At 31.2% G+C, this 11,589-nt stretch overlaps 1 protein-coding gene across 1 annotated transcript; it reads right to left on the bottom strand.

Moving 5' to 3' along the window:
* On the bottom strand, positions 5,753 to 11,236 carry LOC109361459 (anthranilate synthase beta subunit 2, chloroplastic-like). Its single transcript, XM_019606918.1, has 9 exons — positions 11,041 to 11,236; positions 10,779 to 10,936; positions 8,736 to 8,806; positions 8,568 to 8,605; positions 8,319 to 8,429; positions 7,985 to 8,084; positions 7,695 to 7,830; positions 6,302 to 6,471; positions 5,753 to 5,916 (listed from the first exon to the last, which is right to left on the bottom strand). The coding sequence occupies exons 1-8, from the start codon at positions 11,159 to 11,161 to the stop codon at positions 6,370 to 6,372; spliced, it is 837 nt and encodes a 278-aa protein (XP_019462463.1). The 5' UTR covers positions 11,162 to 11,236; the 3' UTR covers positions 5,753 to 5,916; positions 6,302 to 6,369.

The raw sequence follows: 11,589 nt of genomic DNA, 5'->3' as shown, positions 1-11,589 counted from the left end.
ATATATATATATATATATATATATATATTTAAACATTTTTATATAAATCTAATCTTCATGATGTACATATACACAAACATTTACATCATATCAATGTCCAAATAGTACATATTTACCAAAAAAATAATTTTACGTAAAAAAAATTGATTTGTCATGAAACATGTGACAAAGATTTATGACCAAGTCCTATAATTTGTCTACTTTATTTTTTGAACAGATGTCAATAATATTACAACATATCATGGAACTCATGACAATGAAGCAGACACAAGTCATCGTCATAGTCCTGAAGTTAACAATGGTGAACATAATGTTACTAAATTGTTACATATATCAAATGTATATATGTTTAATTTTTTACGTGTCTTCATGTCAACCTAAAGTTGTTCTTATTTTTTGATGCAGCTTATAACTTTGGTCCAACAACATATCATGGAACTTATAACAATGAGACAGGACCAAGTCATATGCGAACTCTTGAAGGTATTATTGCTTAGTATTTGAAAATTTATTTCTAATTGCTTACACCTATGTCTCATTACAAATTTTGAACTAACTTTCTATTTTGACCTTTCATAAATTATTTCTAAAATTTCCAATTGCTCTAAAATCATATAACTACAGTTATATTTTCTCATTAGATATTCATTCTGGTGGACCAACTTATCTTTAGCCGTCATGACAATGAAGCAAGGTCAACCCATCAACATAACCCTGGAAGTTATCCTGGTTCGTAAAATAACAATACATCATTCTATATTTAACTTATGTTTTGGCCTCAAATCATTTTTAAAATAATTTAAAAATATAAAATTTTAAATCTTACATATCTTTTAAACTATTGCTTTAGGTTATAACTTTGATGCAAGACATTTTAATGGAGCAAATTATAGTGAAGCAAGAACACCTCTTTTCCATACTCATGTAGATGTTAGAGGTTCGTATAAACAATTAAAATTATTTCTTCTTACAAACTATTGGACATAACTTCCGCAAACATCATTCATGAAAAATGTATTAATTATTTGATGTCTATCTTAAAAATACAGATGGTCAATTTTCATCAACAACATTCAATGTTCCCTTACAACATACAACTAGAAGATGCACATTAATATGGACATTTTATATTTACTTTAACAAATCTCATTACATTACACAAATTACCTCTCAAAATTTACCCACAATAATATGAACATTTTAGTATTCACTATAATGGGACGTTGTGGTTTTAATATTATTCAATAATAACACTCTAAAACTGTAATTGTTTGTCATTTTCATCGTACAAAAGAAAACTCATTAGTCGGTTTATCATATCTATTAATTGTGCAATCATTATTACAAATAAGAATGCAGTTCACAAACATTTCATGACGATCTTACATATTATGTTCTAAACATAATAAATTTTTTTAAATTATTTCACCCTAATTATACACTTCACCTACAAAAATAATTGTGAGTCACTCAATTATTTCAATGTTCAATTTAAAAAATGAATATTACATCAATCGAATAAATTATACTACATATTTGAAATATTTAGCACCAAATACTATATTTAACATTTAAGTATACACTACAAACGTTCAGAAAGTGGGTTGACAGACACGATAGTGCCTATCAACACACTAGTATAACATAAAGACATTGATCATTGTATTAATTAATTATTTGCATAATTTTTTCCTTTCTCTATGTAAGAATCAATAATACTTAAATATTAATGATACGTTGATAATATATAAAATATATATATATAATTCTTTTTTTCTTTTAATTTTACTTCCCAAATGTTGAAGTTTGCTGAGAAAAATATTAAGGTGTACTACTATCCGCTAAGATTAATTGACCATAGCAAAAAGGTCAACGCTCAAAAAATAAATTGAGCTTTCCAAGTACCCTTTCCATTTAGAGAATTTCATTTTAATCGATGCAATGATTATTTTTTCTCCCTCCAGGGTATATAGATTGAATAAAAGAAAATAAACTACGGAGACTTCATCCTATATTCCTAAGATATATATATGTATATATATATATATATATGTATATATATATGTATGTGTGTGGTGGACAAATGAAAAAACTTCATAGTTGGATGATCATAAATTACAGTATAATATACACCTCAAAAGGTATATTAATTAAGATGAAGATAAACTAAATTTAAAATGGCATCGTCAGAACATAACCTTCGATGAAGTTAGAAAGTAGAAACATTGGTGAACCTAAATAGCATTTTAGTAAAAAATACCTAACTTTGAGATCAATACATGACACGAAGAGAGATGGATAAAATATTTTTGTAAAAGAAAAAAAATACAAATATAATTTGGGTTTGAAGGAAAACACAACTATTTTCTCTTCTTAGAAGTAATGTAAAAACAAAGGTATTAGAAATAAATTTTTTATTAATAAAATTGTGATTTCAATAGTTCACAATATTTCAAATATTCAATATCTTTTTGTTACATTCATTCTCCTTGTGGAGTTATTTGTAATGTCTTTGACACCACATTTATGTTTGATATTCAATCTCGTCGTTGCTCAACCAACCTAAGATAGGTAAATGTATTGCTAATATATCATCTTAAAATAAATTTTTTTGGCTCAATTATACTTTTAGTCATTTACCTATCAACACATATTCATTTCAAGACATATATTTTTTTGCTTGAATTTATGTTGGTCTTTTTATTTTATTTTTTCAAAATTAAATTTGGTCCTTCTCTCATCACAACCTTAAGTTTAATGGAATATTCTTCCTTTTTTTGTCTTCTCCTTCCAGTATATTAAAGTACTTTTTCCACCACAGTTTGTTCTTTGATCTCTTCTCCACATGACCTCATCTGATTTGTTAAAGATAGAGTCTTGATCACGTATTCTGAGATTGTTTCACTTTCATTCATTTGGAGAAGCTCATATTGTCTACGTAAGGTCTGCAACTTTACTTTCTTGATCTTTGCAACACCTTCATAGCTCTTCTCCAAGCTTTCCCAAACTTCCTTTGTTGTTGTAGTAGCAGCAATCTTCTCAAAATTAGCACTATCTACACATTGATGAATGAGGAATAATGCTTTACAATCCATCTTCTTTGCTTATTTGTAGGTAGATCTTTGGGCTTCAGTTGCATTCTCACCTATCTCCTGATAACCATTTTGCACAACCTCAAACACTTCCTGGAACCAAAAAATTGCTTTCATTTGGATCCTCCATCTATCAAAGTTCTTGCCATAATATATATAATAAATTGTTGTTACTCTCAAATTTATCAAAATATATATTAAGTAATACTCCTTCATTCCTTTTCGAGAGAAAGTGAGTTTTGTTAGAATATATAAGAAGTAATAATATAATATAATTATGAAGGAATATATTTAATATATATTTTTTATCCTATATAATATATAATAAAGTGACTTATATTTAAGGAAATATTTTTATCTAAAAAGTAACTTTTAATAAAATATAAAGGAGTGGGTGAATGTAGACGTTAGCAGAAAACGACATAATGAATTGAGATTCTGGACCGACCATTTAATCCGTGACTTGGGTTCATGTTTATCAGTTTATGTAACCGAAGAATGTGATGTTAAATATTAATCCACTTGCTTCACCTTTACATAATCTGACAAAACCTCAACATGCATGTCTTCCTTCATATCTTATCTACAAGTATTGTAAGCTGAAGTATAACAAAAGAGACTTACCACTTTTTTTCTGTTTTCTTCTGTCCAAAACAAAATATTTTGTTCAAATGAACTCTTAATAGCAATGATGTCTATAAGGGTAAAATTTATAGCAATGTCTACAAGATCCATCATGGTCAAAGACCAGCAAATGACCATGCTATCTAAAGCTAGCCAGCTGGGTGTGAAGCCATATCTTCTATCATAAACTTTGTGCCACTCCATTACCCTTCATTTTCTATTGAAATAAATATATATTAACTTTACATTTTCTAATCAATAAGAATAAAAAGGTACATGAAATGACATAAAGTTTATGATAGAAAATGTGCTCCCGGTAGGTACATATATGCATAAACACCATCTCATTTTAATACAGTGGATCACATGCCCAAAATTCACGTTTATATGTTTTTTAACCCAATCAAATTCCAACGAGTAATATAAAATGTTAGTTTACTTATTACATTTTTTTAAATAAGTGTTACCTTGTAATTAGATGGTGACACAAATGAGGATACTAAATGAGACAGATAATCTCAATTGGATGTGTTAATAATGTCTCTATATAAGATAAAGTTCTACCATGAAGTAGAGAAATTAAATTCCTACAACAGATATTGATTGCACATTAAGGTAACATTACATTAGTGTAACGTGTGAACCTTTTTTTCTTCTTTTGAAAATGTGAGTTATGGGTTATGGAACTCAATTTCGATAGGTCTATTTTTACATTGTAGCCCAACCCACATGCCTCGTCTAGTGACGGTTTATGCCACTCGGGATGACAGGCATACCCAGTTGCAACCCCATCAATGGATTATAATTGAAAGATTATGAAGATAACGTGTATACACTTGACAATGTAAAAGTTTTTTACATTATCATTATATTATCCACTATTCATTTTTAATAGTTATTGGTTCTTAAATAAACGAATTATGGAGGATACATCAACTGTATATAAATCTTTATACTGTCAATGCATAGATATTGTACTCTTATTATTTTTTTTATAAATATTATGTCACACTTCTTTTATGTTCCAAGGGTATCCCAAACAAGAGATGGTCAAAGCCATTAAAACGTAGAGATTGATGAATTGAGATTTATCTTTATCAACAAAACTTTTTCATACAACTATAAAAATCAAGTCTTTGTAAGCTTAAACTATTCATTCATCAACCGTTGGAGCCTTGTGGTTTTTCCTCAATCTTTTAACTACAAGACCTTTAAAATATGAAATAAGTTAATCTATATAAAGCAACTTTTTTATCATACATATCTACACACACTACATCTTTAGTCTGACTGTTGGTTTATTATTATGCCGAACTTTTAATTGCCAAAATGGACAAAAAAATTACGTAGTTTTCAATTGTTGCACCCTCGATCCACTTCTACAAATAAGATATTGGTCTAATGGTGTAAGATCATACTATATTCCCAAAAAGACCAAAATATCAGTATTCAATTAACGTGAGTAACACTTGTTGAAGAAATAGCCACACACTCCGAGAATTATTAATCATTGTCATTAAAATCTTTGTGGTGCCAAGTACTATTCCATATTCTTTCCCCCTTTCAGCTTGCCGAAAATGAAAAGGTATTTAACCACTGCCAGCTATAAGGTTAGAATGGAACCAATTCTAGACCTCCCAAACCTACAAGATTCTCATAAGTGTATTTTTTCCAACTTCAGCTGAAGTTTTGAACTTACAACTAATGGCTTTGTAATAGTAATGTAGATGTTACTCTAATACAAACGTTATGGGTTTACGGCACAAATAGAGGTCGAAATGGGAGTATATAAGCTTTGCCTTAAGCATATATCAACTTATCTGGTCACTTAAAATTATCGAGTATCGACTTAAAATAAAAATCATTTGCAGAACCAGTAGATGATGTGCTAACTCATCATACCGTTGATCTATACGATAAAGTTTTATATTGGTAGTCGACTGCCTAACACAACTTTCATTTTTTATCCGGGCTTAGGACCGGCTATATATAACATTAAGCACACATAACTATCTAAAAATTGTATCCTCTCTGTGCACAACCCTTGTTCTCAAACATAAAAGTGGAGTGCAACAAACAAAGCCTTATCAAGATCTCTTAAACCTAGGTTCTTTCTATTCAAGTATAAAAAAATTTATTTCCGCACAAGGGCATAAACAAAAAACCATTTTTGGTCTGCTATAGAATTTGGAACTAATATCTGTAACGAATACATGTGGCATTGGATAGCTGGCTCAAGAATTTGTTGTGAATCCAGAATTCATGGAGGGCAGAAGGGGCCAAAGAAATCATTTAACAAACTGCAGGCTAAGAGATTTTGTGTGAGCACATGTATAAGAGAGAGAATAGGGAAATAGAGAGAGACATGATGTATTTGGGTTTTCTTTAACAAACTCTCTCTCCTTATTTCCTCTGCTGTTTCCATTTCCTTCTTGATAGTATTTTCCTTACGATGTAATATTCCTTCCTTGATGATATTCAAGGAGTTGACAATTTCAGCAATCATCATATAAAGCAATACAACTATCAGTACATTGCCTTTTCTTCTAATTTTCTATATTCAGTTCCTGAGGACATACCATTATCCTTCATGTATGTTCAAGCCACATTTCCTTACAATGCATGCGGCATTCAACAGCATTGAAATACTATTTTATGAACCACCTTCCTCTATTTTCTCTATAAGCTTCACAAAATTGTTGACAATTGCCTTGCCTTCAGTGGTTATAATGCTCTCTGGATGAAACTGAACCCCCTGTAATTTTGAAGGAGTGAAAGTCAGCACCAGTTATAATATGTAATGAGATGGGAGACAATTGCAAGGTAAAAATAAAACATAAACTTGAAATCAACATAACTCTTTGCTGCTAAATAATACTGTTATATGTGACAAATTCATTTTTATTTTCAACAACCAAAGCAGCCATGTCAAGCTTCATATTGTGTCAAGCAACCTACATACTGTTTGTTAGGATCTGGAATGTGCACAATAGAGATATTCTAGAAGAAAGGAGAGCGAGCCGGAGTTTGTTTTGATGAGCAGGCAGAGAGTGTAAGAAAGGAGTTCGAATCTAAATTCGGTTATTAATAGGCTGAGGGGAGTGAGGAGATGTATCTTTTGGGAAATCACTTGTTAGTATGGGCAGAGAGATGGCATTTGGTACTTATACTGCTATAATTACCTTCATTTTCCGGTAACCAATACAACTTTCCTGTATTTTGTTCAGTTGTTGTTATTGTTTCTGGATCATTATACGGGTTTGTATCACATACAGATATACTAAGATTTCAACCTAAAAACACTTGAAAAGTACAGGAGAGAAGAAAAAAGAGTTGGTAAAATCTGGAACAAAGGTATATTAATGATAGAACAGTTAATTTGACAGGGTGATTAAATTTGACAAAACAGGTAACTGAATTGTTCTAGTCTAGATAAATTACTGGCAAGTAACAGAAGTGATACTGAAAATTAGATATTTTGAGGCTAGCTAACAAACACCACAGGTTTATGAGTGAGAAGTTGAGTTCAACATTTGCACTCAAAATGCTAGGTGTTTTGGACTATTTCCTTGCCATTGAAGTTAAACATCTTCTCAACGGATCTTTATTTCTCTCCTGGGCCAAGTATGTTAGGGACCTTCTCAAGAGAGAGAAAATGGATGCTGCTAAGTCCCTCCCTACTCAAGTTCACATCCTTGAAAGCAGACATTCCAAGATATTTCAGAAATTACAAAATATCACCTAATGCTAGAGATAAAAAATGAAAGCTATGAAAATCGTCATTTTCCTAGTTTCAGGGGCACAAACCTCAGCGAACTAATTCTTCATATCAAGACATTCTTTTATATCCCATTCATGCATCATAAAACAGCTGGCCACTCAGACCCAATTAATTTACACCGATACTAATTGTTAAAAAGTATAAATGATAGAATCTTCATTTTAAAGACAATTAGTAAGCCTTCGGGGAGATCTTACCTGAATATGCCTGTATTTCTTGTGGCGAGCAGCCATTATAAGACCATCCTCAGTCCAGGCAGTCATTTCAAGTTCTTCATGAGGAAAACTCTCCTTTTCAATCACGAGGCTGTGATATCTACCAACCACGAGAGGACTGAAAATAATACCAAGGAAATCGTCGGTGCAAAATAATGTCAGAACTCAGAAACAGTTAAGAGAACTTAGTAGCCAAACACAAAACCAACAGCTAATTATAAACAACACATAATACATCACTCAAATTTCATTTAAAATTAACAAATCCTTACTTTGGTAGCCCGGCAAATAATCCATCTTCTCCTTTCTCATCATAATACACCAAAGAACTTTTTCCATGCACGACACCAAATGGAGAACGTACAATCTTCCCTGTACAGAATAGAGACACACGGTTTTGATGTGATCCTATTGTAAGGGCCCAGCAAAAGGGAAGCAATGAAAGCGAGATAGATAATTATTCAAAATGTAGATGTTTACTATTAAGAATGAAAACCATGTTTCCACCAATGCATAATGATGAATAATACACAAGTATATCAAGGAAATCTCACACTCAGTTATATGCACCAAAATTATCATTTGCTAAGGAATATGAATACTCACCTCCAAAAGCCTCCCCCATGCACTGCAAACCCATGCACACACCAAACAAAGGTACAATTGGCCCAAGTTCCAATACCGTTTGCAAAGATATTCCAGAATCTTGAGGTGTACCTGTACGGCGAGGCCAGACTTGTCTGTTATTCTATTGTTTTATTTTCTTTTTCTAATATATAAGCACTGATCACGTATATAAGTACTTGATAAAATTTATAAAATGAAAATTGGTTCAAAAATCTAGAGAAGCCTTACCAGGCCCAGGTGAAATCAGCACTCCTCTAGGATTCTTCCTATTAATAAAAAATAAGAGTATAAAAACACAATATCTTATGAAATCAAAAACAGTGTATGTATGCTCTTGCAAGTTGCTTCGTCGATAAGAATATGCCAAACATGTATAACCATGAAAAAGAATTTTACCTTTTTAGCTCCTCCACCGTCAACTCATCATTCCGGTAGACCTCAAAGTGAAATCCCAACTCTCCCATATACTTCAAATGTAGAAAAATATTAGAATTTCCATTTTAAAAACAAAAGATAAGAGTTAAAGATGTATGAGTATAAAAACACATTCTATATGAAGTTCTCAACGCTATTCCTAATTACATTTTTTGTTAAAATGAAGCAAGGGGAAGAGTTTCAAACTTGTTATAACTGCAAAAAGGTTAAATTGAATATGAATCAAAGGAAATTTATGAAAAAAACTTCTATGTCATACTATGAATGGGTGGTGAATCTGAGTATGTGCCTTAGTAGTCACTGTGCAATGAATAACAAGAGGTATGTGGATTCATAGGTAGCTCTGGGAGATAGTTGAGTGTTTTGCTTGAAATGTTGTTGCGGTGATGTTCTGTAATGTCTTAATGAGAACCAGTGGTACTATAAAATTTCCTTTTCTAATATGAAAACTCCACTCTGCTTCTTATTTTGACAACATATGCAACAATGTAGAGTTTGACAGATGGAGTAGAATGCTTTGGAGTATGGTGAGTTGCATCTATAAAACAAAAAACATATAGATGACAACTAGCTCGATATAATGACCAATGTAGTTTCAGTCAAGAAGCTAACAGGCAATTATAGAGGTGTAGGGCTGGTGATACCCCTCAATTAATTCAGGAATGAGAAGATTTGTTGGAATCTTTAATAATTAATGAGAGAGCATAACCATTGAACCTTGGTATATGATCAATTGAATATGAACATATGACCATCATACAATTGAACCTTGGTATGTGTTCATTGAATAAATTCAATCATGGCATTTCCAAAGTCTTGAAATTACTTATTATTCTTGAAGACTATGAAGTCCAATATAGAAAGTTGAAGATAGTGTTTTCAAAGTGTCTGGAAAATATGACAATGATTAGTTATCTACTATCTCTTTATGAATAAACTTTCTTCCCCTTCACCATATAAAGGGAGTTAGTGAGGAAGAGATGACAAGCAAGTGAGGAGCAACATGGAGAGTAAGTGAGAGAATTAATATTCATTGATGCTACTATTCCTAGTGAGAGATTAGAGAGACTTTGTATTTCATTTTTTTTAGTGATATTGAGTGTTATCCTCTTATAGAGACAAATATTGCAATCCTACTTTAAATAGTAGAGACATTTATGGACTAGGTCCCATAGTTATTCACTTCTCAATTTGATGAGGTTTTTCCATGTTAAAATTGTTGGTATCATTCTTTTACTTTTGCTCTATTTTATCTATCCACTTATTCTCTTCCGCAAGTATCCATTTTGCATCACACGGAGAAAAGAAATTGGACCTGAATTACCCAACATATATTTTCAGTTGAGATATAAATCCCAGCACAGGGGGACAAAAACATGATATCAGAAGCTTTTCAGCTAAGCTAATTTCATGAATAATATCGATCAACCAATATATTTGATTCTTTTTATATTGTAATAGTTTAAGATGTAAAAACCACGAGCGCTTCAAATTAACTCAATGTCACAATCTCTACCATGCTGCACATTTTTGTAAGTTTAGACATGTATTTCGGTTAGTGGTTCAATCCCATTCAGTTCATCATATCAGTTTATAAAAGAATCTACTAATTGGGTCTGACAAAAATCTTTTAAATTTAAGAGTAAAGACCTATTTCGATCCCTTTAAAAATTTTGCTGTATTAAATTGGTTCCTGAAAAATTGACAATCCAAAATGTTTCCAAAAAAATATCAAATGGTGGTCAAATTAATCTCTTATAGTATTTTTTATGACCCGAGACTATTTTGACACAAATTCCCGATCTTTGGATACTAGTTTTGATTTTTTACCTTTTGAGGATCAAAATGTCACACACGGAAATTTATATGGACCAAATTGAATATTCATTCTAAATTTAAATTAGTCAACTCACAGGAATTTTAACAAAGCAGTTCAGATATATGCATATGAAACAATTAAACATCAAACAATATAAAATTAGACAAATAGAATAAAGAATGAACCTGGCAAAGGTTATAGGTAAAGCTATCATAGTTGTCAATAACAACAATGGGATTTGTGGACTTTCCCGCTGAAATGGGTGACCTTGAATTTGTTTCCAAAGCACTTCCAGTGGCTTTTGGCACGGAGCCAACTACCCTTTTGGCAGAAAAACGCAAATCTGCAATAAAAATCAAACTTTTGCATCAAATTTTCAGACCCCGAAAGAATATAACAACAAATGGATTTACGAAAGAGAGAAAAAAAGAGAGGGGAATGAAGTACTTAAGGAAGAGGGTTGATTTGGGAGAGGGAGATTGAAGCGAGGAAAGTTGAGGGATCTGGAAGAGAGAGAAAGATTTTGGTGAAAAAGACAGGAAGATTGAGAGAGCGATAGAGAAGCCATGATGAGTGTGTTGTGTTCTGGTTCTGTTTACATCAATTGAAATCCACCATGTAACAAAAAAAAAATTGAAATCTAATAAAAGATGAATCATAAAAACTAATTTTTGTTAAGGGTATAAAGATTTATATATAGTTCATGCATCCTACATCATTTATTATTATTTTAATTGATGATTGAAAATGCAGTTATAGATCATAATGTAGTAGCATTATGTAAAATTTATGCATTTTTATATTTTTTTAATAAGTATATAACATTTATACTTCTATACTACTTAACTAGTGTGTACAGGCACTTTGTGTCTGCCGACGAATATTGTGTGATACTACAAATTCAATTTTTATATATTTCATTTTTTTTGAATTATAATGTATTTGTTGTGTTCGGTGTATTTTATATTATATTTTTTGTGTTTATGATAATGTTTA

The sequence above is a fragment of the Lupinus angustifolius genome, chromosome LG12 (genome assembly GCF_001865875.1).
Source record: "Lupinus angustifolius cultivar Tanjil chromosome LG12, LupAngTanjil_v1.0, whole genome shotgun sequence".
Lineage (NCBI taxonomy): Eukaryota > Viridiplantae > Streptophyta > Magnoliopsida > Fabales > Fabaceae > Lupinus > Lupinus angustifolius.
The sequence above is the reverse complement of the archived record's forward strand: the minus strand, read 5'-3'. Positions and strand labels throughout refer to the sequence as shown.